This window comes from Bombyx mandarina, chromosome 03, assembly GCF_030267445.1.
Source record: "Bombyx mandarina strain Sakado chromosome 03, ASM3026744v2".
Classification (NCBI taxonomy): Eukaryota; Metazoa; Arthropoda; class Insecta; order Lepidoptera; family Bombycidae; genus Bombyx; species Bombyx mandarina.
The window spans coordinates 124,571-146,785 of NC_143210.1; the positions used below are offsets into that span (position 1 = coordinate 124,571).

Here is a 22,215-nt window from a genome sequence, read left to right on the forward strand (position 1 = left end):
TTTATTTTCATTACCTATGTACCTATAATTGTTATATTTTATACATCTATAGTTTCAACTATATGATGCATTGGAAATAGGACAGTCTTACAAGCTTCCTCGCAATGTTTTTCTTAATGTTTAAAACACTCGGTATTCAGTACAGGTAGATACCATAGGAACATAATGTTTCGTCGAAAACTCGTTGGTATGTACAAAGCATGGCTAAAATTCGAACCCCGTGCCCGATATCGGCAGTTCGGGACACTAACTATTCACTAGACAATCGAGGCAATTTCATTAATTCAGGAGTTTTTTCAATCGTTCACTTTGTCACAACACTATTTTTATTTCATCAAAAACTGACAACACAGTAAACGTCAGTTTACTTCGTCTAATAAAAAATCCGACTATAAATACTTCAATTTGCCGCGGCATTATGAAAACGGCGATTGAATTGTCGATGTTATGTTGTGGCATATTATAAAGTGACACGGCAATATACATTTTGCCTTCGGCATTTTACATATCGGCGAGCATTTTTATAATGACGACGCCGTTTGTAAACGGCGGAATCATACAAATTGCCTGCGACATATACATCAACAACTACCTTAAAATTGGCCATAAAGTTGGTCATAAATTTGTCCCTAATCACCCCATTTTGCCGGTATATAAAACCTGAAGAAACATCAAAAAAAATATAACAATTCACACAACTTCACTCTTCGCGTTCCCGCCAAAAAGTCCCGCCAAGTAGTAGTTTTATTTTTCCAAATAGAAAGGCAAAGGTATCACACCATACAGCCTAATCTTTTATATATATTTTTTTTTGAAATATGATATTATGAAACGAAATGAAGCTGATTAATTTAATATGAAACATGGCATAGCATGAAATGAAATGAAATGAATTGAAATGAGATGATATAATGGGATATTTTTATGAAAAATGATAATATGGAGTGAAATGAAATGAAGAATTTGAGACATTAATCAACTGGGATGAAATTAAATGAAATGAGATGAGATGATATGGGATGAAATATACTCTCAGTAAAATGTTGGTCTTTTACTGAGATTTTTTCAGTGGACTTTTTGGAGGATCCCGAGAAGTAACGTCCAATGGCTTTGTTTCATTTTCCCATATTTGTGCACTGTCACAGATTTAAACAGTTCATAAACCACCGTTATTACAAATTCAAACCTGAAGAAACACGTAATAGACAAAATAAAACAAATCACACAACTTCACTCTTCATGTTCCCGCCAAAAAACCAATAAGACTTTCTAAAGGTCCTAGTTACCAGGTCATAAAATCCCTTAAAAAATGGATGGTTGGTTAGGCTGATTGACAACAAAAGACATTATTTTGCTAATGATTGTTGATTTAAATGAATATATTTAAATTAGTACCGTAAATCAAAAGCCTGTATTTAAGCTATACACCGTGGATAAAAAATATGAAGCGGCGAAATGCCGAACCTGGAAAGATCCGGCGCCCCATGAAGCGCACTAAAATTACCGAAGGAATGTACGGAAAGTGAGTATTTTCTTTGGAAAATATTAGAATAAGCTATATGAATATTACAAGACTAATAAAATATTCGAGCCATTTCATAATATCTAAAAAATTAAAATATTGTTGCTTGTTTGTGGGTAGAACTTTATTACAACGGCTGTAAGTCGTCCGTCCACTCGTCAACTGTGAAATTATTACTGTTTATGTGTATTTTTATTTATTTACTTGGTTGGACAAGACTCCGTCATAATATAGCTTATTAACAAGACTATAGTTATTAAATTAAACCATTGAAAAGTAAACAAGTTAGTCACAGTAAGTTTTCACTTCAGTGTTTTCATCTGTATTCCGTTTCTACTTATTCACTAAATCCTACTTTTATAGCTCAAATAATGGCTGTGACAGAAGTTATTCGTACTTTAGTTTTACTATAAATTAGTGAAACTCATCATACTCATTAATTGCATTAATAGCAAATTATATGAAAAACATTAATTCATGCACTTCATCTTCATCACTTGTCTACAACAAAAACTATACTAGCAATTTTAGAGAATAACTGTACAGATATAGAACTATATTCAACTATAGAACATCAACAACAAGTATACTAAGTTTGTTCATCATGATTAGCAAGCCCACTGAGTTTCTTGCTGGATCTTCTTAGTGGGTTGCGTTTTCGATCCAGTGGTACATTCTGTGAAGCACGGCTCTTGCTAGGGTTTGTGTTAACAACATTAGTCAGTTTTGAGCCCAGTGAGCTTAACTATTAGCTCGGCTAATCTAGAATAATTGCTCAAGGTGAATAGGTAGGAAAAAACAAATCCCAAAACAAAAAATGATTAGTAGAATGACCTACCAATGCATACTGAGCAAATATACCCACTCATTTTTATTTAGAAAATTAGCATTATTGTTTAACTTACATTATTACATTACATAACTTTATAACATTATTATTTAAAAGATGGTTTTGATGGCTTTCTCATAATGGTATTATATATTCATTATGACTGAAAATCATACCATACCACCCCTAAACTAGCATACCCTCAACTAAAATATATTTCTTGGCAATTATAACTTAGAAAAAATACTTGTAAAATTATTAGTAAAATATCTTTGTGAGTACATGTTTTGAGTTGACTCGTTTTAATATAAAATTATGATTACTAAGCTAGTAATGATTATTATTATCTTTACTAGGCTATTAGTTGTGTGTTATTTGAGTAATACTCTCCAGGAGTAGGTGAATTTTTAGCAATATTGAATATAGACTACAAAAATGCATAAAATATTAAAATGTGATAAAAAAATGTAATATTTAAGAGATTGATGGAACTGTTGTTGCTTTTACCCTATTATAATGTTTGCTGTTTTTTGTAACATTTTCATTATTGTCACTGTCAGCCTAAAATAGTATAATAAATAGTTATTAGAATTACCTATAACATATATTTTAATTGGTTAATAAAGATATTGTAATTTTTTGTGCAGCTCCATGTTATATCTGAAGTTTGTAATGTTGTGGGCGACAGTAGTGATGGTAGACTACATGCTGGAGTTTAGATTCGAGTTCCTCTGGCCCTTCTGGATGATGCTGAGATCAGTTTATGACTCCTACAAGTACCAGGGTCTTGTAAGTTGTATTTTGTCATACATTAAAACCACAATCCACACTTCTAATGCTATTGTGACATACAGGTAGTGTAATAGGGTGTAATAGGGTGGGCTGCAACCCTGTGGCTGTGACCCTGGCAGTGCTGATGTTCATGAGCAACACTAACCACCCCAGCTGTATAACTGATGTCTACAAAGGCAACAGGATACTTACTAACAAAATCCCAAACATAGTTAACTGTAAGACATATGTAGTATAATTAGCATAGAGATCAAATTAAAGAAATTTTAAACAAAAAATTGACCATCAGCACATAAAGTTACACTCTTTAAGCTGAAGCTCATCACTGCTTTAATTGAGATATGATTGGGGGGGTGTTTGAAATTAATTAAGAGGATCAGAATATAGTATCTGCCAATTAATAATGAGATACTATTATCTGGTGGGAGCATTGGGTTATATAGGAATCATACCATGCATGCCACTGATGACGACAAGGGCTTCATGGTTCAGGTGTCCTAGGTACTACAATAACCTTGGTAAGAATGCAACTCTCATTAGACTAGTTTGGGAGCTAAATAATTTGAACAGCAAGTATCCTTTGGACTTTTATACTGGCATTGTTGACAGCTTGCAGCCAGTACTTATAATTGTGTTGGCTTTTTGTTGGAGAGTAGTTTATGTGTTACTTGGAATGTATTATGCTTAAACATGTTAGCATTCAATAAATAAAATAAAATAAAAACAAGAAAAATACCATAAGCCTATATGTACACAAACATACAGTTAAACATCATAACTTGTTGTTTTCCAGGCATTTTCAATGTTCTTCATATGTGTAGCCTTAACTTCAGACATGATATGTTTCTTCTTCATCCCGGTGCAGTATATATTTTTTGCTGCAAGTACCTATGTGTGGGTCCAGTACGTGTGGTACACATGTAAGTACCATCAGTTTGTCCTGCATTGTTTAAGTGAGATAGGGTTTTATTAAAATAAAATTGATTATTTCCTATCTTGTTTTACACGATTTTGCTTTCACATGGTTTAAAAATGACCCAATTTGAAAATTTACAAAAATATGGTTCCATAATATTCCTTATTGACATATATGTACATACATATTAAAATAATTTATTTCGCAACACTACACACAATATCCATACAATATATAATACAATAACATACAATATACATTTATGAAAATACGTATCCTTCAAATGGCATACATATACATACGCAGACGCAAAGTAGTTCATGAAAAAGTGAGCGAAAAAAGCTTATATTTACAACCAAGAGTGCGAGTGTACCTTTCAGAATAAATAAGTTATCAATTTTATAGCTTTTTTGGAGTCTGTGTAAAATATGTGTCAAATATACTGAAAAAAAATAAAAGAAATGTTATATCTTTCGAAACAATAATGACAATATTGGATCGTTTACGTCTTTGACGAGAGAATAACGGATCCTACATTTGTTTCCACGAGTGCAGTACCTTTGATAGGCTTGGATAAGTATTTTAAGATGTTTCATTCCCGATCTTGCGGACAGAATGGAAAGCAGTCGACGTCGCCCAAAACACGTCATTTCGGATCCTCCCGATCCACTAACGGTGTTTTTGGGTACCTCAAGCACCGGTCATCGTTCCCGTCGAACCTGTCGCTTGCGACGAAGGGCTCGACGAGTAAATTAACCCTCAGACACAGCCCACTGAGTTTCTCGCCGGATCTTCTCAGTGGATCGCGTTTCCGATCCGGTGGTAGATTCTGCGAAGCACGGCTCTTGCTAGGGTTCGTGTTAGCAACGTCATGAGGTTTGAGCCCCGGGAGTCACCTACTAGTGAAGGCGACGCTGATATAACCTTTCAAGGCTAAGTTTAGGTAGGAAATACAAAAAGAATAATAATAAGATGTTTTACTCAAGTAAATCACTGAATTGAGTACAAAATTTGTTTATTTCGTTGTAAATAGCTTCACATAGGTAAATCAGAGATTTTATTTAATACAGCTTTCTCGGTAACCTATCCTCAGTGTAAATAGGGATATGAATAGCAATTAACGGAGAGCGTGACCGCACAGTCGCGGAGAAGGGCGTGTGCGTGCCCACCGTGGCCATGTGCTGCGCCGCCGTGTACGTGGAGGGCGCGCTGCGCGGCGGGGAGCGCGGGGGCGAGCTGTGCCGGCCGCTGGCGGCGCACTGCGTGGGCTACCCCGCCGTCACGCTCGGCGTCGGGGTCAAGGCCTACGTGGGCCAGCGGCTGCGGCTGCGGCGGCAGCGCCAGGTGCGCGCGCTCAACGACTTCTACTTCCAGCTGATGCGGGACGCGCTGCCCGAGCTCGCGCCTCACCAGGTCGGCCCAACAGCTCGCTCTAGATACAAACAAATCCTTTATATGTTGTACCAATTTTTAAAGACATTTCTAATAAAACACCCTAGAGTCAAACACAGTCTTCTACCAAAGAAGCGGAGTCGAGTACGACGGGCACGTCCCCCGGCGCGCCGGACGCCGCCGAGCCCAAACACATGAATGGCTCCTTGCGACGTCGCAATGGCAAACTAGAAATCAACGGACACTGTCCACTCGAACATGCCAATCTACATTTTAAGGTAATACACCACCTCATCTATAATATACAGCAGCGGTCTCAGGTTTTTTTTTTGCCTTTTATTTATTTATTTGATGGTTGGACGATCTCACAGCCCACCTGGTGTTAAGTGGTTACTGGAGCCCATAGACATCCACAACGTAAATGCGCCACCCACCTTGAGATACAAGTTCTAAGGTCTCAAGTATAGTTACAACGGCTGCCCCACCCTTCAAACCGAAACGCATTACTGCTTCACGGCAGAAATAGGCAGGGTGGTGGTACACACCCGCGCGGACTCACAAGAGGCCCTAACACCAGTAATTACGCAAATTATAATTTTTGCGGGTTTCATTTTTATTACACGATGTTATTCCTTCACCGTGGAAGTCAATCGTGAACATTTGTTGAGTACGTATTTTATTAGAAAAATTGGTACCCGCCTGCGGGATTCGAACACCGGTGCATCGCTTCAACACGATGAACCGGCCGTCTTATCCGTTAGGCCACGACGACTACAAAATGTTCCACTGAATTGAGAATTTTTTTTTTAATATTACAGTTAGAGAGATTAGAGAAGCACTTGGCGAACCAGACGCAGACCCGCGAACGAGACAAGTGTACGCACGCAGCGGCGCCCGCCAGCACGTCCACCAGCGCGCCCGCCGGCACGCCCGCCACGCCCGCAGCCGCGCCCGCCAGTGCGCACGCGCTTAGTAACGGCTCGCCCGCCGGCCTCGTCCCGCCAACTGACGATGAACACAAACATGATCATAGTAAAGGTAATCTGTAAACGTTATTATATTATTTTGAATCACAATCATTTAGTTTGCGTCGAAGTGCACGAGTGTGGGGAATTGACACAAAGTTACTGGACGTGGCTTAGTAAGTATCCAACATTGATTGTATTCAATTTTCATTCCAGTTGATCCCAATCGCAGCTAAATCAACTAATTTCATTTCGGTCATAGCGGTGGAAAGACCGTGGAGGGGAGTTCATTTCAAAGCCGGATGGTACGCGGCAAAAAATATATTTGGAAACGCACTGTAGCGGGTAGTAGTACTCTGGTAGCGGGAGCAGTGATGGTTAAAAGGAGCTGGAGTAATTATATTGAACTATACCATGGAAATATGGTACAAAACACAGAGTACAAACACAAACTTCCTCCGTGGACCAGAGGTTCCAAGCGATCTGCGACAACGGGATTATCGGCAACCCGAACAGCCCTCTTCTTTATGGAATCAAATGGAAGTAGCTGGTATTTGGGCATAGCCCCGGCCCAGAGGCGGGAGCAGTACTCCACTCGACGCCGGACATGAGATTTGAAAACAATTTTTTTGTTCAGAAGCTGGGTACCGCTTGGCTTTGTTGAGGACTCCCCGCATTCGCGACCCCAATTTGACTTAATCTTCGAAATGACTCCGATACTGGAGTTCGCTCTAAACGTTAATTCCTAGAATCGTAATACTCGCGGGAGGTTGCAAGGTAATCCTTGGAATTGCGGTGTCAATACAAAATGATCCTTCTTCGCGGTGAAAGCGGAAATCTGTGTCTTTAATGGCTTGAATTGAAAATTCAATTGACTTCACTTGAAAACCCGACCCAAAGAGGGGTCCAGTTCCGCAGCGCGCTCCGTGCCGCCATCTATAGACAGGAGCAGAGTCCCTCGGGGATTGCGTGCGATTGTAAACTTCGACAGAAGGGCCTTACGTCAGCCGCACCGCGACCCGGGAATCCACTGTGAAGGCCGTCACAAAAAAAAAATTTTTTAGACTGATCTTTACAGTGTAATATTTTTAAACTATTTAACTCGACGAACTTATCAGTAATAATATTTCAAGGGATGGGTAACTGGCTCCATCCGTTTCATCGGCATAACTACGGAACTGGCTCGGCGCCGGTACATCAACCAGAATCTACCCTTTTAACTTGCACACTCGAGAATTTTACCCCGCAAATTGACAGATAAGATTCTCAAATTAAAGTTTTTGCTCCGGCGACATTTTTTTGTTTTACCATCACGTTATTTTAGTTTTTTTTAGCACGTGTAAAGCACGTGTAGTTGCCATCAGATCATCAGATGTTAAACATATAGTGCTGATAGAGGGTAGGGGGAGGGATTACAAAAGGGCAAAAAAAAAGTATTCACTGTACTTTACTGTAATACTGTAGGTACATACAAGCTTAGGCACAAGACGCGGCATCTTTAGACCAGTTTTGTTATTATTGTTGGTTTCTCAATTTATAATCGAAAAATTGTTTCTGTTAATAACAAGTTTTAAAGCAAATAATTTTGCCATCCTCCAGGAGCTGGAAAAATTTCTAAATTTGAAAAAAAAGAGGTCAGTAGTACATTAAAAGAAGAGAGAAGAAGAAACAGAAACAGAGATAAGGATAAGGACAACATCGATAGTCATAAGGGAACAGAGCACGGTGAGCCCTTTGCATTGGCAGCTTCGAGAACTGACTGTATGTAGCGCGCTGGTGTAGTTGCTGCCCGGAGCCGCAGCACCCACCGACACCACCACTGTTTCCTGGCGAATGATTATTTTTAATTTATATATCATTTTTTTTCAGCTAGAGAACATTTATCAAAAGATAAAGACTTAGAAAGTACAAAGGATAATTTCAAAGTTAGAGAATATAACAGTATAAAAGAGAGGGAGAGAGAGAAGGAAAGAGAAACGAGGGAACGAGACAGAGAGAAGGAACGAGAACGCGATCGAGAACTTGAAACGGTCAGTGTAAAACTGTTCGCTCGCGGGGGACGCGCGACCCCCTCGAGCGGCCCCCCCTCACCGAGCCGCGTCCGCAGTGCCTGGAGGAGCTGCGCCGCGCCCGCTGCGAGCTGGACACCGCGCGCGCCGCCGAGACGCACGCCCGCCGCGCGCTGCTGGCCGCCGACCGCCAGCGCCGCGCCACGCTGCAGCACAAGGTGGCGCTGGAGCGGCGCCTGGGCGACGAGAAGCGCGCGCGCCAAGCCGCCGAGGCCGCCCTGCAGCGCGCGCTGGCCGACGACGCCGAGCTGCCCGCGCTGCGCCGCGAGCTGCAGCGCGCCGACGACTCGCTGGCCGCGCTGCAGCGCGAGCTGGCCCGCGCCACGGAGCAGCTGCGCGCGCTGGAGGCGGCGGGCCCGGGCGCCGCGGGGCTGCAGGCGCTGCAGGAGCGGGCGCTGCACCTGGAGCGCGCGCTGTCGGCCGAGACGCGCGTCAAGCTGGACCTGCTGTCCGCGCTGGGGGAGGCCAAGCGCAACATGCACATCCAGGAAGGTGCGCACACTTTTGTTCTAATTTCAAATCTAACCAAATTGAACAGAGCCATCAGTGCTTACCGTTGGTGTCTGAACCTGCCCTAATTTCTAGGGCTGATATCCCGACAAGAGAAGGAGATATCCGAGCTGAAGGCGCAGATGGTGGCGGTGATGCCGCCCGAGTTCGTGCTGGACCCCGCGGCGCCGGTGTACACGCCGCGACAGCTCGCCTCCGATGTGTGAGCGCCCGTGAGCACCGACGCCACTCGCCGTTCGTGCGCACTGAAAGCTCAAAATTCTACCGAACGTGATTTCTGAACATTCATTTTAAAACAAAGTTTAAGTTTGTCTCCATAGTCATTAGGCCGAAACCGACGCGGATCTCGCCCGCGCCGCGGGACGCCTGGCGACTGTGGCCCACGGACCTCATTTGATTTCGTTGTACCAAACTGTTGTCGCGTGCTAAAGTCACTGTTTTGTTGTATTTGATGATTATTTTTAAGAATCGAGAAGTTCTCGTCCGGCGTCCTGCGCGCCCGTTACCGACATGTGGGTGCTACGTCGCTATAGAGCTTTTATTTTCATACAAAAAGTAATTACTAATAATGAACACCTTTCAACTTTATTTGTATTGATAAGCTCATTGAACGTAGCGGCCGCGCGCGCGCCCGCACTGCGCCCGCACCGCGCCCGCACCGCGCCCGCACACAGCTCGGGTGTACACTTACGTCTTCATAATGTTGTCGACACAGAATTGCTGAAATGCGAATCGGGACGGACGTAATGCTTGATGGCAATCCTGTCTTCTATGTCTAAAGCGGTTCGAATTAACGTGTTCTTTTCAAATTTATGTGATACGAATTGTACAAATTTAAAATCTAAATCGTCTATTAGGTCGACTGTTGTGGTTTCTTTCGCGAACGCGGGCTCGCAGTCCCGGGCCAGGTTGCGCCGGTCGTGTTGGCCGCGGAACGTGGAACTTGAGCTTTAATTAATCGAGAATTTAATAATTGTTCAATTCGTTTTATTGAGGAAGCTAGATCTGATTTTTATAACGAAAGTGGGAATGTTTTTTTTTTACTAGGATTTATTTCAATAAGTGAAATTAAAACAACATGCGTGTCATTTCGGACGCACTTGCTCACACTCACGCGGCACTCGGCGCCGGCACCACATCTTCATGTAGCTAATACTTCAGCACGACGCTTGTTCTGGTCGTGTGTCATGTCGCTGCCATCGGGTTTGGATTATCTAGCTCGATGTGTGACAAGACAAAAGTGTCTTGCAGACATTCTGCGGCGCAAGACACTAGACACTAGGTGGTGCGACACTGTGACTTTCGAGCGGGACAAACTTTATTTTTTATTTCTTATTTCGATCAAAAGCTAAACTTTCTTTCCGAAGCCGGATTATGCTGCCCATTAATTTGTCGCCCGTCGACTAAGTAGACTGCGAGCCCAGCGCGGAGGCCGGGGCTCCTGGGTCCGGACGTACTTTCCGAACGAAGGAAACTTGACGGTCGCCAATTAATATAGTTTTTAACACCTTTACAGGTATTGACTCATTTTGTTTTTGACTTTCATATTTTAATGTCAAAATGAAAAATGTGTAGGAAATTATTATAATTGAAAATGTAGATACTGTTTTGGAAATGGATTCAAGATCCGATATTCCTCAAATTTACTGTCGATAAAACATCATTGTTGTCTGTTGGCACACAGAGCGGCCCTGACGTTCTCCCGGCCCTCCGCTGCTAGTATCACGACACTCACTTCACTATATAAATGTGACCCTATTATTCTTAATTTTTGGAAAAATTACAAACATAGAAGCTCTTTTGTAGTAACTGTGTGAAATGAATTCACAAATTTCCTACTAATTTTATAATTCTACCAGCACCCAATAATTGAATTTGACAAATACAATTACATTTATACAAATGATTTAAAGTTAAAATAGCAGCAGAGCAGAGAGGGGCCGGGCTGGTCGGTCACGACACGGCTGTAAGTATTCTGCAGACTGCGTCTACCGACCTGCGTCTAACAGTAGTTTAAGTTTTACCTGCAGACTGTACTGCCCTCGAAGTGCAACTTCCTTTTTGTTTGTAACGCGATTGTGAAAGGTACTTACTTAATTTAGTTTTAGATTTAACCGGAGATTAACAGTGTCGTGTAACAGAATTGTCCTACGTCATCACAGTGTAAAGACAAAGTGAGGGACGAAATTCTTTATTTTTGTTAACAAAATAGTGCTGGAGCTCAATGTGCACGCAGCGCAATGTGCACGCAGTGCAATGTGCACGCAGCGCTATGTGCACGCAGCGCAACGTGCACGCAGAGCAATGTGCACACGGCGCAATGTGCACGCAGCGCAATGTGCACGCAGTGCAATGTGCACGCAGCGCAATGTGCACGCAGCGCAACGTGCACACGGCGCAATGTGCACGCAGCGCAATGTGCACACGGCGCAATGTGCACGCAGCGGTGACAACGGACAGCACCGGCAGAGTGGTCCTCCGCGCGGGACGTCCACTGTGTCGGTTTGCGAAGTGAACGGATGCTGGTACAGCAATAAAACAATCAGGTTTAGCATTTCGTTTTATTTACTATTTCAATTAATTGTGCAGTGCAAGTATTGTCGCACCGACACTGCTTCCTCCCGACATCCTCCCTCGTCCAGCGCCGTCGCCACCCCCAGTCCGTACATTGTATTGCGGCTGACCCATCTTTCAAACGAACGGATGACTGCTTCGCGGCAAAAACAGACGGGATGCTGGTACCTTCCCTTCAAAGCTTACAATACCACAACATTGGTAATTACGCAAAATTATACATTTTGTTAGCTCGATTTTTATTCCACAGTTTAATTATTTTAATGTGCAAGTCTCTCGTGAATGTCTTCACTTCGAAGATTGGTAGGTATCTGATTATCTGTCCCTGTCTTAGTTATTCTTTGTTCCAATATTGTACTAAGGTGACTACAACATATGCTATATTCATTATAACAAAAAGTATAATTTGATAGATTCTTAAAGTATAAAATTTAATACAATTACATTTGTTAGGTCTTGCGTTTAGCACTATCACAGCAGATATCTGATATGCAGTACTGGTTAGTAGAATGTAAGATTTTTGTTACTTCTGTTTGTGGTGTGCTTTAGATTTGGTATCATTTAGTCATAAGAACCTATTAAAGTTGTCAACATATAAGATGGACACTTCTGAATTAAGTTTAGAAACATTTTTTAAATCATGCCATCTAATTTTTTGGAAAAAAAACACATTACAGTAAAATAAGGTGTTTCTTATGAAAAGAAGGTATATCATATTCACTGACTTAACCTAAATAATACAATATTTAATTGCAAATGTAAGTATCATTTTGTGGTGTAAAAATATATTTTGGCAATAATGTTTTAAAATGCTATTTGAATATTGAAGAAACATTTGTGTCAAATGTATTTTATAAAAATACTGGCTGGTTTTTAACCCACAATAGAAGATCTTAAAGGTTCCAGAGTTTGGCAGAATTTCTGAAGAAGTTAAGATCATGCTTGTAAGATCCCCCTCCAATTTATATTCAAAATAACGACAATTTAAGGACAAACTTGCAGATTCAATGTATTATTTTGTACCGGCTCGGCCTGAAATTCAAACCTAAACCATCATGTGTTTTGCTGCCAGTGTTGCTGGTCTAATGAGTCTGTTCATTGGGAGGGTTGAACTTCAAATTTGATTAGTCCTCATTACAGGTATTGAAATAATTTGACCCATGTGGTATGTATACAGTATTCACTCACATTCACACAGATCACAGTGCTGCATCAGTCTGCCCATAATGAGTTTCACTAAATTTTTACAAATGTAATTGTGTAGATAGTGTTCAATATGCAAAATCTAATCATGTTCTTGTTATCTTAATACAAATAATATTATCAATATATTTCTAGTTGACTAAGGTTATGCCCTGAATGAATTATCCAAAATGTTGGGTAAACTTTAGATTTGTCATTTCCCAGCCAAGTCTGATATCCTTGCTTCACTGATGAGGCTCTGTATATCAAGTTGTAACCTGAGAGCTTTCTGGAGGTCCATTTTTCTTAACTGTGATGCAATAAATTTCCCATAAATGTCAAATTCATCTTCTTTTGGGGTAGTGGAGTCAATACTACCCCTGAATGTGTCCTCAGAATTTTCTGTGCTTTGACTTCTCCATTTCATTTTTTTAGAATCTATAGGACATGGTTCTTTTATTTTCAATGAGTCATTTGGTTCCACTTTGATGAATGTGTATTCTTCATCCAAGAATGGATTAATATCAGAGTTCTCATTACTTATTTCTGTTTCAAGCCATATTTCAGAGTCATCTGGCTCTTCGGACTCCTAGAGTACATAATAAAGTATTAATTCACTTTATAGTCATAATTGAAAATAATAAAATATTGAAGTATGATTTTGAGATAGTATATGTGATGTATTTTTGAGATGGCGGGGATCTCCATATTTGGCAATAAATCAAATTACGTGTTGATATGGGACCACCATGAGACATGAAGTGAGCTGCATTATTGGAATACAGATTCTTCCTGATAAACAGTAATACATAGTCTTAACATTACTTTACTGAGGTGAGAAAATATAGTAGTACACTGTTGTAGTGCATTGTGGTTAAAATGTATACTAGTATTTTCTAATTGAATAGTTGGAAAAGCTACAATATATAAGACTGACATGCATACTTTAAAGTAAATTGATTTTATTAAGTTTAAGAGGTAAGATTTTACATATACCAAATATAATCATAACATACATTTTGTACTTCAGCATTCTGTTGGGTACGTTTGTGCCAGTCATGAAACCACTTTAAGTTTGTTTTGTACTTGAAGTTCTGATTCGAACGTTGTTTAATCTTGTTTACTTCTTGAGTGTATGTCGACCTCAGATTTTTTATTTTAATCTTTAAATCTGAGACATTCATATCTATCCCGGTGAGTTCTTTGAAATCCGAAAGTATTTGTTTATATGATTTCATTCTGTATTGTGCGTGTCTATTGTTGACATGCTTTGGGTTCCAGAGATTTTCATGTTTTAAGTATGTTTTAACGAACTGATGTGTTTGCTCTTCACTCCAACGCATTTTGTAATTTAAGTCCTTAGTAATTTTAAATGTTAAAGAGATAAAAGATATAGTTCTTATTCATAAAATAATTATTTTTGGTAGGTGTTATATACCTACAACATAATATGACAATGACATTAATTGACATTACGTACGTAGTTTGTTTCGTCCATGCGACAGGCAAAAACAACGTAGCATAAAACACCCAAACCTTCTATAACAAAGGTGGAAACCATGAAATAATATTTATTATGTATATATTAATACATACGTGAAGCAAAAACTTTGTATCCCTTTTTACGAAAATTGCGCGGACGGAGGAGTATGAAATTTCTCACACTTATAGAGAATATAGAGAAGAATGCACAATGCTAATATTTTTTAAAAATAATGCATAAAAGATACATTAAATCAATAAAGAAAATATTACACACACTACATACCATGTATTTGCAAACTTTTGTTCTTAACGTCGTTGTCAAATTGAGAATAGATTAAATATTGTTTGTCTTTGTTAATATTTTTTTATAGTGTAGTCTTGGCGAAATTTGTGATTATAGAAGTATAAAATACAATCATAATAGTGTAAAAATTTACAATGCCAATTAATTATAGTCGAATTTCGACTACTGCGCGGCCTCTAGTATAATAAAGTTCAGAATGGAATGAAATTGATGGTAGGCTTTGAATGAAATGAAATGAAAGAACCTTTTAGTAAAATTATGGGAATTTTTATTGAGTTTGATAGACTTTTTGGAAGATCCCGAGAAGCCACGCTCAGCGATTTTATTTCAATTTCTCACACTTGTGCACTTTCAGAGACCCCGAACTCAACTACTAAGTCGACCGCAGAGCTTCTCTGCCACCCTCGGACGCGGTTTCCGACATTACCACTATCGAAGTCAAAGAATTGTCAAAGTCGAAAATTTAAAACCACTACGGAATAATTAATAAATGTTGATAATCATGTTGGCCTCCAATTTAAATGCCACTATTACGAACTGCATTTGCATTTAAAAGCCTGGATTCTAGTTCTTTGAACAATTTTTCATTTCATTCTTTGTTATTTAAAAAATGAAAGCGGACTAATCTTAAATTGAAACATGAATTGTCATAAATACTCTTGCTAAAGTGTTTGTTTTATGTCAAACCATATTTTTTAATTGATTTCAAAGGACAATGCGCATTTTCTATGGGCGTTTGGGCCCCTAAAAAAAGTTGTCGCGTCATGATGGTTTTAACTTATTTTGATAGACAAAGAAATATCGTTTCATATTCAGAAAACTATTTTTATATTCTCAACCAGGTTTTAGAGAAATCTGTTTTTTTCTGCAGCTAAAATTAAGTTGTTAATTGTTTTTTTCGAAATCAATAATCGCTTTCATCACTATTTACAGTATTAAATAAGTTAATTGTGGTTAATGTGGCTAGAAATAAGCCCTTACGTACATTTTATTTTTATTACATATATCCTCATAATAATAATAAAATGAAATGAAAATCCGGAAGCCAACAACAATATTGTTGTTGATGTTTTTAAATTCGCCAATAAGCAGGCAAAGAGCGTAGCCTATACAGCCTAGTCTGTCGTAGTTATATTTTTTTATGTCAATAAAAAGCCGGTGTATCTCTTTTTATTGCTTTTTGGGAGTTTTGACGTCAACTCGATGAATGACTCATTGAGTGAGCATGAATTTCCGCAGACCTTTTATCTTGAAAAAAAAAAACAGCCACTGCTATGTTAGCCACAGTTTTATTCCAATGCTTGTTTTGTGTATTAAACGTCAATAATCGTGAACAACGAATTAATACACAAAACAACACCCAATTTATATATATATATATATATATATATTTTTTTTTATGATTGAAGGATTACTGGTGGCCCGGAGGCCTTTCCAGTTTCACCAGGACAGGTGGGCGAGCAAAGGCTCAGCCAGGAGGGGTGGGATTTGCTAACAGCTACCCGAGCGCCTCCGAAGGAGACCTAACAACTCAAGAGTAGCTGCTTCGCGAATGAATCTACTACCGGATCGGAATCGCGACCCGCTGAGAAGATCGGGCGAGAAACTCAGCGAGCTGATTCATGGGTTAGGTTGCACGGCGAACTCTTTGTCGAGTTCGACGAGTACGGTTACCGAGGTCCCTAAGCCTGCTCCTAGTGTTAGAGCTGAAGGCGTCTAGTGCAAAGGTTATTGGATCTGAGGGATCCGTAAGGACGTGTCTAGGGCGTCGACGGTGACTGGCTCCTGCATGATCAGGATTCGGGGAGTAGTCAGCGGCGGCTACGATAAGGCGATTATCATGACGCATAGCCTTATCGAAGTACCGTTCCGACGCTGACTTCATGTATTTCTGGATAGATTCGAGGCCCAGGTCGTCGTGTAGGTCAACGTTCCTCACGAACCACGGAGCTCCGACGGCTAACCTGCAAAAGCGGGATTGTAGAGATTGAAGGGTGTCTATGTGTGTGCGGGCCGCGTGAGCGAACACCACACTCGCGTAAGTCATGACGGGCCTTATGCAAGTTTTGTAAAGTGTCACCTTGTTCCGAAGGGACATTTTACTCCGCTTACAGATCATGGGGTAGAGTCTACCGAGAATAAACGCGGCACGGTCACGGACTGATTTTATATGCGGGCGGAATGTCATCGATGCATCCAGGGTAACGCCCAGGTACTTGACCTTCCTGGCCCAGGGTATGGATTGACTAAAGAGAGTAATCGGGGGTGTGAGATTCCTCCTCCTAATACGGGAGGAAATCCGTGTGGAGCTTCCCCTCTAAAATAGCACCGCAGTACTTTTCGCTGGGTTGATGTCTATGCGCCATTTTCGGAACCACTGTCCTAGGGCTAGGGCTGCGCTCTGAAGCTTCTTCGCGATTAGGGACTTGTTTCTACTGGAATAGTAAACAGTCGTGTCGTCGGCGAATAAAGCTAAATGGGTCGGCGGCGACCGAGGAATATCGTTGACGAATAAGCTAAATAGGAGGGGTGAGAGGACAGAGCCTTGCGGGACTCCAGCTGTGAGAAGTCGTGGGGAGGAGCGGGTTCCCTCGACTCGATATCGAAAAGAGCGGTTCGACAAGAAGTCCCGTATGATGAGCACGAGACTATCCGGCACGCCCATATTGAATAGTTTGAAAATCAAACCGTTGTGCTAGACTTTGTCGAACGCTTTTGCGACGTCGAAGAAGAGAGCTCCCGTGTATAACGGTTTTGGTCGATTAAGCCCCACAAGAATGTGCTCCGTGAGGCGGTGCACCTGTTGAACGCATGAGTGATTTGTACGGAATCCGAATTGTTTATCGATGAGAATGCCCTTGGATGAGACGAAGTCTCTGAGGCGTTTGTAGAGCAGACGCTCATACAGTTTGCCTAGAGACATGAGGAGGCTAATCGGGCGGTAGCTCGTCGGATGATTTTTTGGTTTACCGGGTTTATGTATGCCGATAACGTCCGCTTCTTTCCACACCGCGGGAAAGATACAGTTCGCCATAGCGGCATTGAAAATAGATGCCAACATCACGATGAGTTGGACGGGTAGAAGTTTAATAACGCGGTTGGATATACCGTCGGAACCGGGAGCATTGCGAGGACGTAGGTCTTTGATCAAGTCTTTAACTTCACTTCACTGTCTACAAATTCTACATGAACAGGGTCCACGGATTGAGTGCTGGGCGTGCACTGGGTTTGCAATGTATCGGCCAGCAGCTCTGCTTTTTCATCATCATCGAACGCCGCGAGTCGGCCTGAGGGGCCTACGAGGGGGGGCATAGTTACTACCGTATCCGATTTGAGAGTACGAGCTAAGCGGTAGTAAGACCTTTGGGAGGGCGTGAGTCTTTCTAAGAAATCAGACCATCTGGCATCTCGGACTTCGGCGATGCGAGACTTTACGTCGCGTTGTAGGGCACGCATTCGAATTCGATTTTCCGCGGTAGGATACCTGTCGTAGGCGCGTATCGAGGCGTTCTTAGCTCTAAGGAGTTCCCTAATATCGTCGGACAATTTGAAGCGGTGAAGGAAGTCCTCCGCTACAACTTGTTTCGATGACCTATCTAATGTCGAGGTGATGTGTGACGTTAAGATGTCTATGGCTTCAGCGGTATCCTGAGGAGACGGGGTAGAGTCCGGGCTAAACGGGAGCGATGGTGGATCAGATTCAGCCAGGCTGATGCCCAGCGTGTGCCAATCCACCACAGTCCTCGTGACGGGAACGGAATCGGGAGCGCGACCGAGCTTCATAACGACGGGACGGTGGTCTGAATCTAACTCTGAAACTACTTCGATCGAGTGTAAGCGCAGAGTTACGTTTTTTAATAACGCTATGTCGAGTATATCCGGGCGATGCGCGATATTTAGCGGGTAGTGAGTCGGGGTTAGCGGAGCGACGATATCGAAGGCGAGATCATCGACTAACGCGTCAAGCCGCCTGCCATTCGGGGTTGTAGTGTGTGAGTTCCACCTGATGTGTTTACAATTTAGGTCGCCCGCCAGAATGACAGAGCTTCCCATGCCGAGCAGCGCCTCGATATCACTGCTTAGAACGATCTTAACCGGTGGAAGATAAACGGACGCGATAACGATCGGCGCGTGTCCCGTCAGTGAGATTCGGCACACTGATGCTTCGATATTAGCGAGCGCGGGAGGATCGAGCGGGACGCAATGCAGGGCTCTTCTATAGTAAATGACGGTACCACCACCACGAGCAGAGAGCCTGTCGTTCCTGACCATGTTATAGTTCGCGATTTTAGGGTCACGGCGCGCGGGCTTAAGTAGGGTCTCCTGCACTAAAAAGATATCAATTTTATGGTCACGCAAAAAGTCAGAAACCTGATCACGTTGATTTGCGAGACCGTAAGCGTTAAAAAATCCTATCGTTACGGATAGGGGCTTTATTCTACTTATATACGCCATTGATTACCGGCGGAGTGAGGGGAGGACGTACGTATTTAATGACGCGTATACGTCGGCGTATTCTTGCACAACGGCGATAAAGTGTTGTGCAGTGGAGGCAGCGCGAATGGCGTCGCCCAAAGCGTTAACGCGCTCAAAGTTGATCGACTGAAAGAAGTCGATCGCTAAAGCGAGATTGTCGGACGCAGTCAGAGGGCAAGTCGCGGGAGAGGGACGAATCGCGGGGGCGGGACGAATCGCGGAGGGGGGAGTTGTAGCCGTGTTCGTGTACGGCAGCGGTTTCGCCCAGGCCGAGACACTGGGCACCGGCGCCGGAACGAACGCTGGCTTAGCCTGTGACACAGAGGGTGCCGAGGCTTTGATGTCTGGGCCGGAAGCTCGGAGGCGGTTTTGGCGGGCGACGCGTCGATTTATTTTAGGGGCTCGGGGGCATCCGCGGTAATTTGCGGGGTGACCCTGTGTTCGACACAGGACGCAGCTAGGCGGTTCCGTCGCGGTTTTTTGATCGCGAGTGCATAGGGCCGTGGCGTGATCGCCTAAGCACTTGACGCATCGGGGGCGCGCGTGACAGTTACGGGAAGAATGCCCGTATAATTGGCAGTTATGGCACTGGCTAGGTGTGCCTTTCTTGTGTGGGGTTTCGACTGCGATTCCGGAAAGGCTACAGACCGTTCGGATGTTGAATATTTGCTTACCCTCGGGGGTAGGCTGGAGGGCGACGAGAATCATATTATATGGCTCCCTTCCGCGGCCTGTATGCATGCGGTGTACGGAGTTAACCGGTAGGCCTTGTTCGAGAAGGTCGGCCTTAACGAGCTCGGCATCCAACTCTTTAGGGATGCCACGTATAACGGCACGGAGTTCGCGCTCCTCCTGGAACGTATACGTGTGGAAACTTATACGCTCCTTACGGAGGTAAGAAGAGAGGGCCCTATGGTCGTCGGGTGTTCGAACCTTAATTTGAATGCCGTTCGCGAGGTTACGGGCATTCGTGAAATTGATATTTTTGGCCTTAAGGGCCAGGGAAACTCGTTCCCAAGCTGCCTTCTCTTGAAGGATTACCGGGGGAGGGGTCTGGGTTTTATTTTGTGCCACCGGACGCAGCGACGGAGTGGCACGGGCTAGAGGCGCAACGGGAGTCTGAGGGCGGGGGCGCGACGCGTTCGCGGCTTTGCTAATTTTAGCGGCCGCGGGAGCTCGAGACTCCGCGGCACGCTTCTTACCCTTTTGCACCAGGGTGAATCCATCCGTCGATGAGGCGGGGGCGAGGTCGACCTCCATGTCCGAGTCAGAGTCGGAGGACGAGGAGGCGGGCGCAGGTGACCTACGAGTAGGTGTTTTGGAGGGCGCGACGGAGGCCGCGGATGATCGCGCTGCTGGAACGGTGACCACGGCGGACAACGCAGCAGTTTTACTCGCCAGTATAGGCGACGCGGGAACGGCAGGCACGACGGAGGCTGCGGTGCTCGATGCAGAAACTTTGCACGCAGGTACAGGCGACGCAGGAGCAGCGAGCTCGGCGGAGTCCACGAGAGGGCTCGCGGTGTGATCGGCCTTGAAGGCCTGAAACTCGGAAGTGAGCTTTGGGTAGCGAAGCCGGAGAAATTCCGCAAATACAGCGTCCATGATGGCTACGTGCCCAGGTGGGGCTACCCTGGGTCTTAGAAAATACTCGCCTTGCGGCGAGGCCCCAACTTCTCGGACCTGAGCGGTTCTATTGAACACAGGTGGCGATGCGGCACGATTACTACAGGACAAAGAAAAAAACACAACAAAACGGAAATAACAAAAAGAAACAAAACAATTAAACACTTCCAGGAAGACAGTTTGTCGGCAGATGTACCACGAATACAGAAATAACAAAAGGAAACAAAACAATTAAAAACTTCCAGAAAAAACACTTGGTCGGCAGATGTACCACGAACACAGGCCGCGCGAACAATGGCCGGGCTAACAAAAGCCGGGCGAACAAAGGCCGGGCAATCGAGTGGTCGATGAGCACGTCCGCACGTGACGGGTGCCTCTATCGGAATGTCAATTTATATATTATACATCACAATAAACTATTAAAAAAATATTAAAATAAAACTTCAAGTGACGCTTCACTCGGGTTGCTGCCAAAACTCTCTGATCATATATAATAAGAATAGAGTAATGGTAGGCCATTGAAATTTTTACTAATGGAATCATTAATATCTAAAAATATTAAATAAAATAACTCATGGTTTTAAGTAATAATTATTATTACAATTTAAAAATATTGAATTGAACAAAAATAAACTAAAAAGTCTGAATTATTTATTTATTTATTTATTTATTTTTTATTGCCTTTGTAGGCAGACGGGCATACGGCCCACCTGATGGTGAGTGGTTACCGTCGCCCATGGACTTCAGCAATGCAAGGGGCAGAGCCAAGCCGCTGCCTACCGCTTAATACTCTCCACAAGCCTCGTTTGAAGAAGGACATGTCATAGCGCTCGGGAAACACCGTGGAGGGGAGCTCATTCCATAGCCGGATGGTACGTGGCAAAAAAAGATCTCTGGAAACGCACTGTGGATGACCGCAGCGGCTCCAGGTAGTATGGATGAACTCTACTCCGGTGGCGGGCGGTGCGATGGTAAAAACGAGATGCTGGTATCATCTCGAACAATTCCTCAGAGCACTCCCCATGGAACATACGGTATAAAATACAGAGGGAACCGAAGTCCCTCCGCAGACCGCATTATAACCATTAGTAATTTTTTATTTATTTGTTGTTCAAGTCACAGACAACTCTTTCGTTTGGCAGTATATAGGTTTACTATAAGGCTGTATGGGCTGTAAGCCCTTTGCCTATTGGCGAATTTAAAAACTATGGCACTAAGTTTTGGGATGTTATCAAATAAGTAATTTATTTTTTTGTAAAACAATGCCCGGGCGAAAGAAATGTTGATACATAAACTAAACAACGTAAAAAAATAAGGCATAGTTTTTCAAGTACAAATAGTTTTGACATAAAGTTGGCCCACTTTTGGGCATTGTCCTTTTACGAATTAATTTATGTTGGCTAAATGATATGAAAAAGGCGGATTTTGGAGCAAAAATGCTAAACAGTAAGTTATATGTGAGAAAATAACCCTCTAATTAGTGACTCCGTATCACTATCAAGTCTTCGTGGCCTAAAAGAGAAGACGACCGGTACAATCGTGTCGAGTGCTTACATATATAAGGTTGGGGAAA

General features: G+C 42.7%; 2 protein-coding genes across 2 annotated transcripts; one reads left to right on the plus strand and one right to left on the minus strand.

Annotated features, from left to right (window-relative positions):
• The first annotated feature begins 1,298 nt into the window (after positions 1-1,298).
• On the plus strand, positions 1,299-11,546 carry LOC149503217 (macoilin). The gene is made up of 10 exons (XM_089738933.1): positions 1,299-1,522; positions 2,999-3,140; positions 3,937-4,063; positions 5,201-5,472; positions 5,559-5,729; positions 6,270-6,489; positions 8,016-8,141; positions 8,286-8,446; positions 8,524-8,977; positions 9,071-11,546. The coding sequence occupies exons 1-10, from the start codon at positions 1,443-1,445 to the stop codon at positions 9,199-9,201; spliced, it is 1,884 nt and encodes a 627-aa protein (XP_089595059.1). The 5' UTR covers positions 1,299-1,442; the 3' UTR covers positions 9,202-11,546.
• LOC149503218 (uncharacterized) lies at positions 11,543-14,547 on the minus strand. The gene is made up of 2 exons (XM_089738948.1): positions 13,768-14,547; positions 11,543-13,340 (listed from the first exon to the last, which is right to left on the minus strand). The coding sequence occupies exons 1-2, from the start codon at positions 14,092-14,094 to the stop codon at positions 12,966-12,968; spliced, it is 702 nt and encodes a 233-aa protein (XP_089595074.1). The 5' UTR covers positions 14,095-14,547; the 3' UTR covers positions 11,543-12,965.
• Between the last annotated feature and the right edge of the window lie 7,668 nt (positions 14,548-22,215).

What these genes read in the sequence shown, in the direction of transcription:
- LOC149503218 (XM_089738948.1), bottom strand. Translation starts at nt 14,094, where the DNA reads ATGCGTTGGAGTGAAGAGCAAACACATCAGTTCGTTAAAACATACTTA. An exon ending in AGAATGCTGAAGTACAAAAT is followed by an intron (nt 13,341 to 13,767) that starts GTATGTTATGAT and finishes TATGTACTCTAG; the next exon opens with GAGTCCGAAGAGCCAGATGA.
- LOC149503217 (XM_089738933.1), top strand. Translation starts at nt 1,443, where the DNA reads ATGAAGCGGCGAAATGCCGAACCTGGAAAGATCCGGCGCCCCATGAAG. An exon ending in CAAACATGATCATAGTAAAG is followed by an intron (nt 6,490 to 8,015) that starts GTAATCTGTAAA and finishes GCCATCCTCCAG; the next exon opens with GAGCTGGAAAAATTTCTAAA. An exon ending in CAACATGCACATCCAGGAAG is followed by an intron (nt 8,978 to 9,070) that starts GTGCGCACACTT and finishes CCTAATTTCTAG; the next exon opens with GGCTGATATCCCGACAAGAG.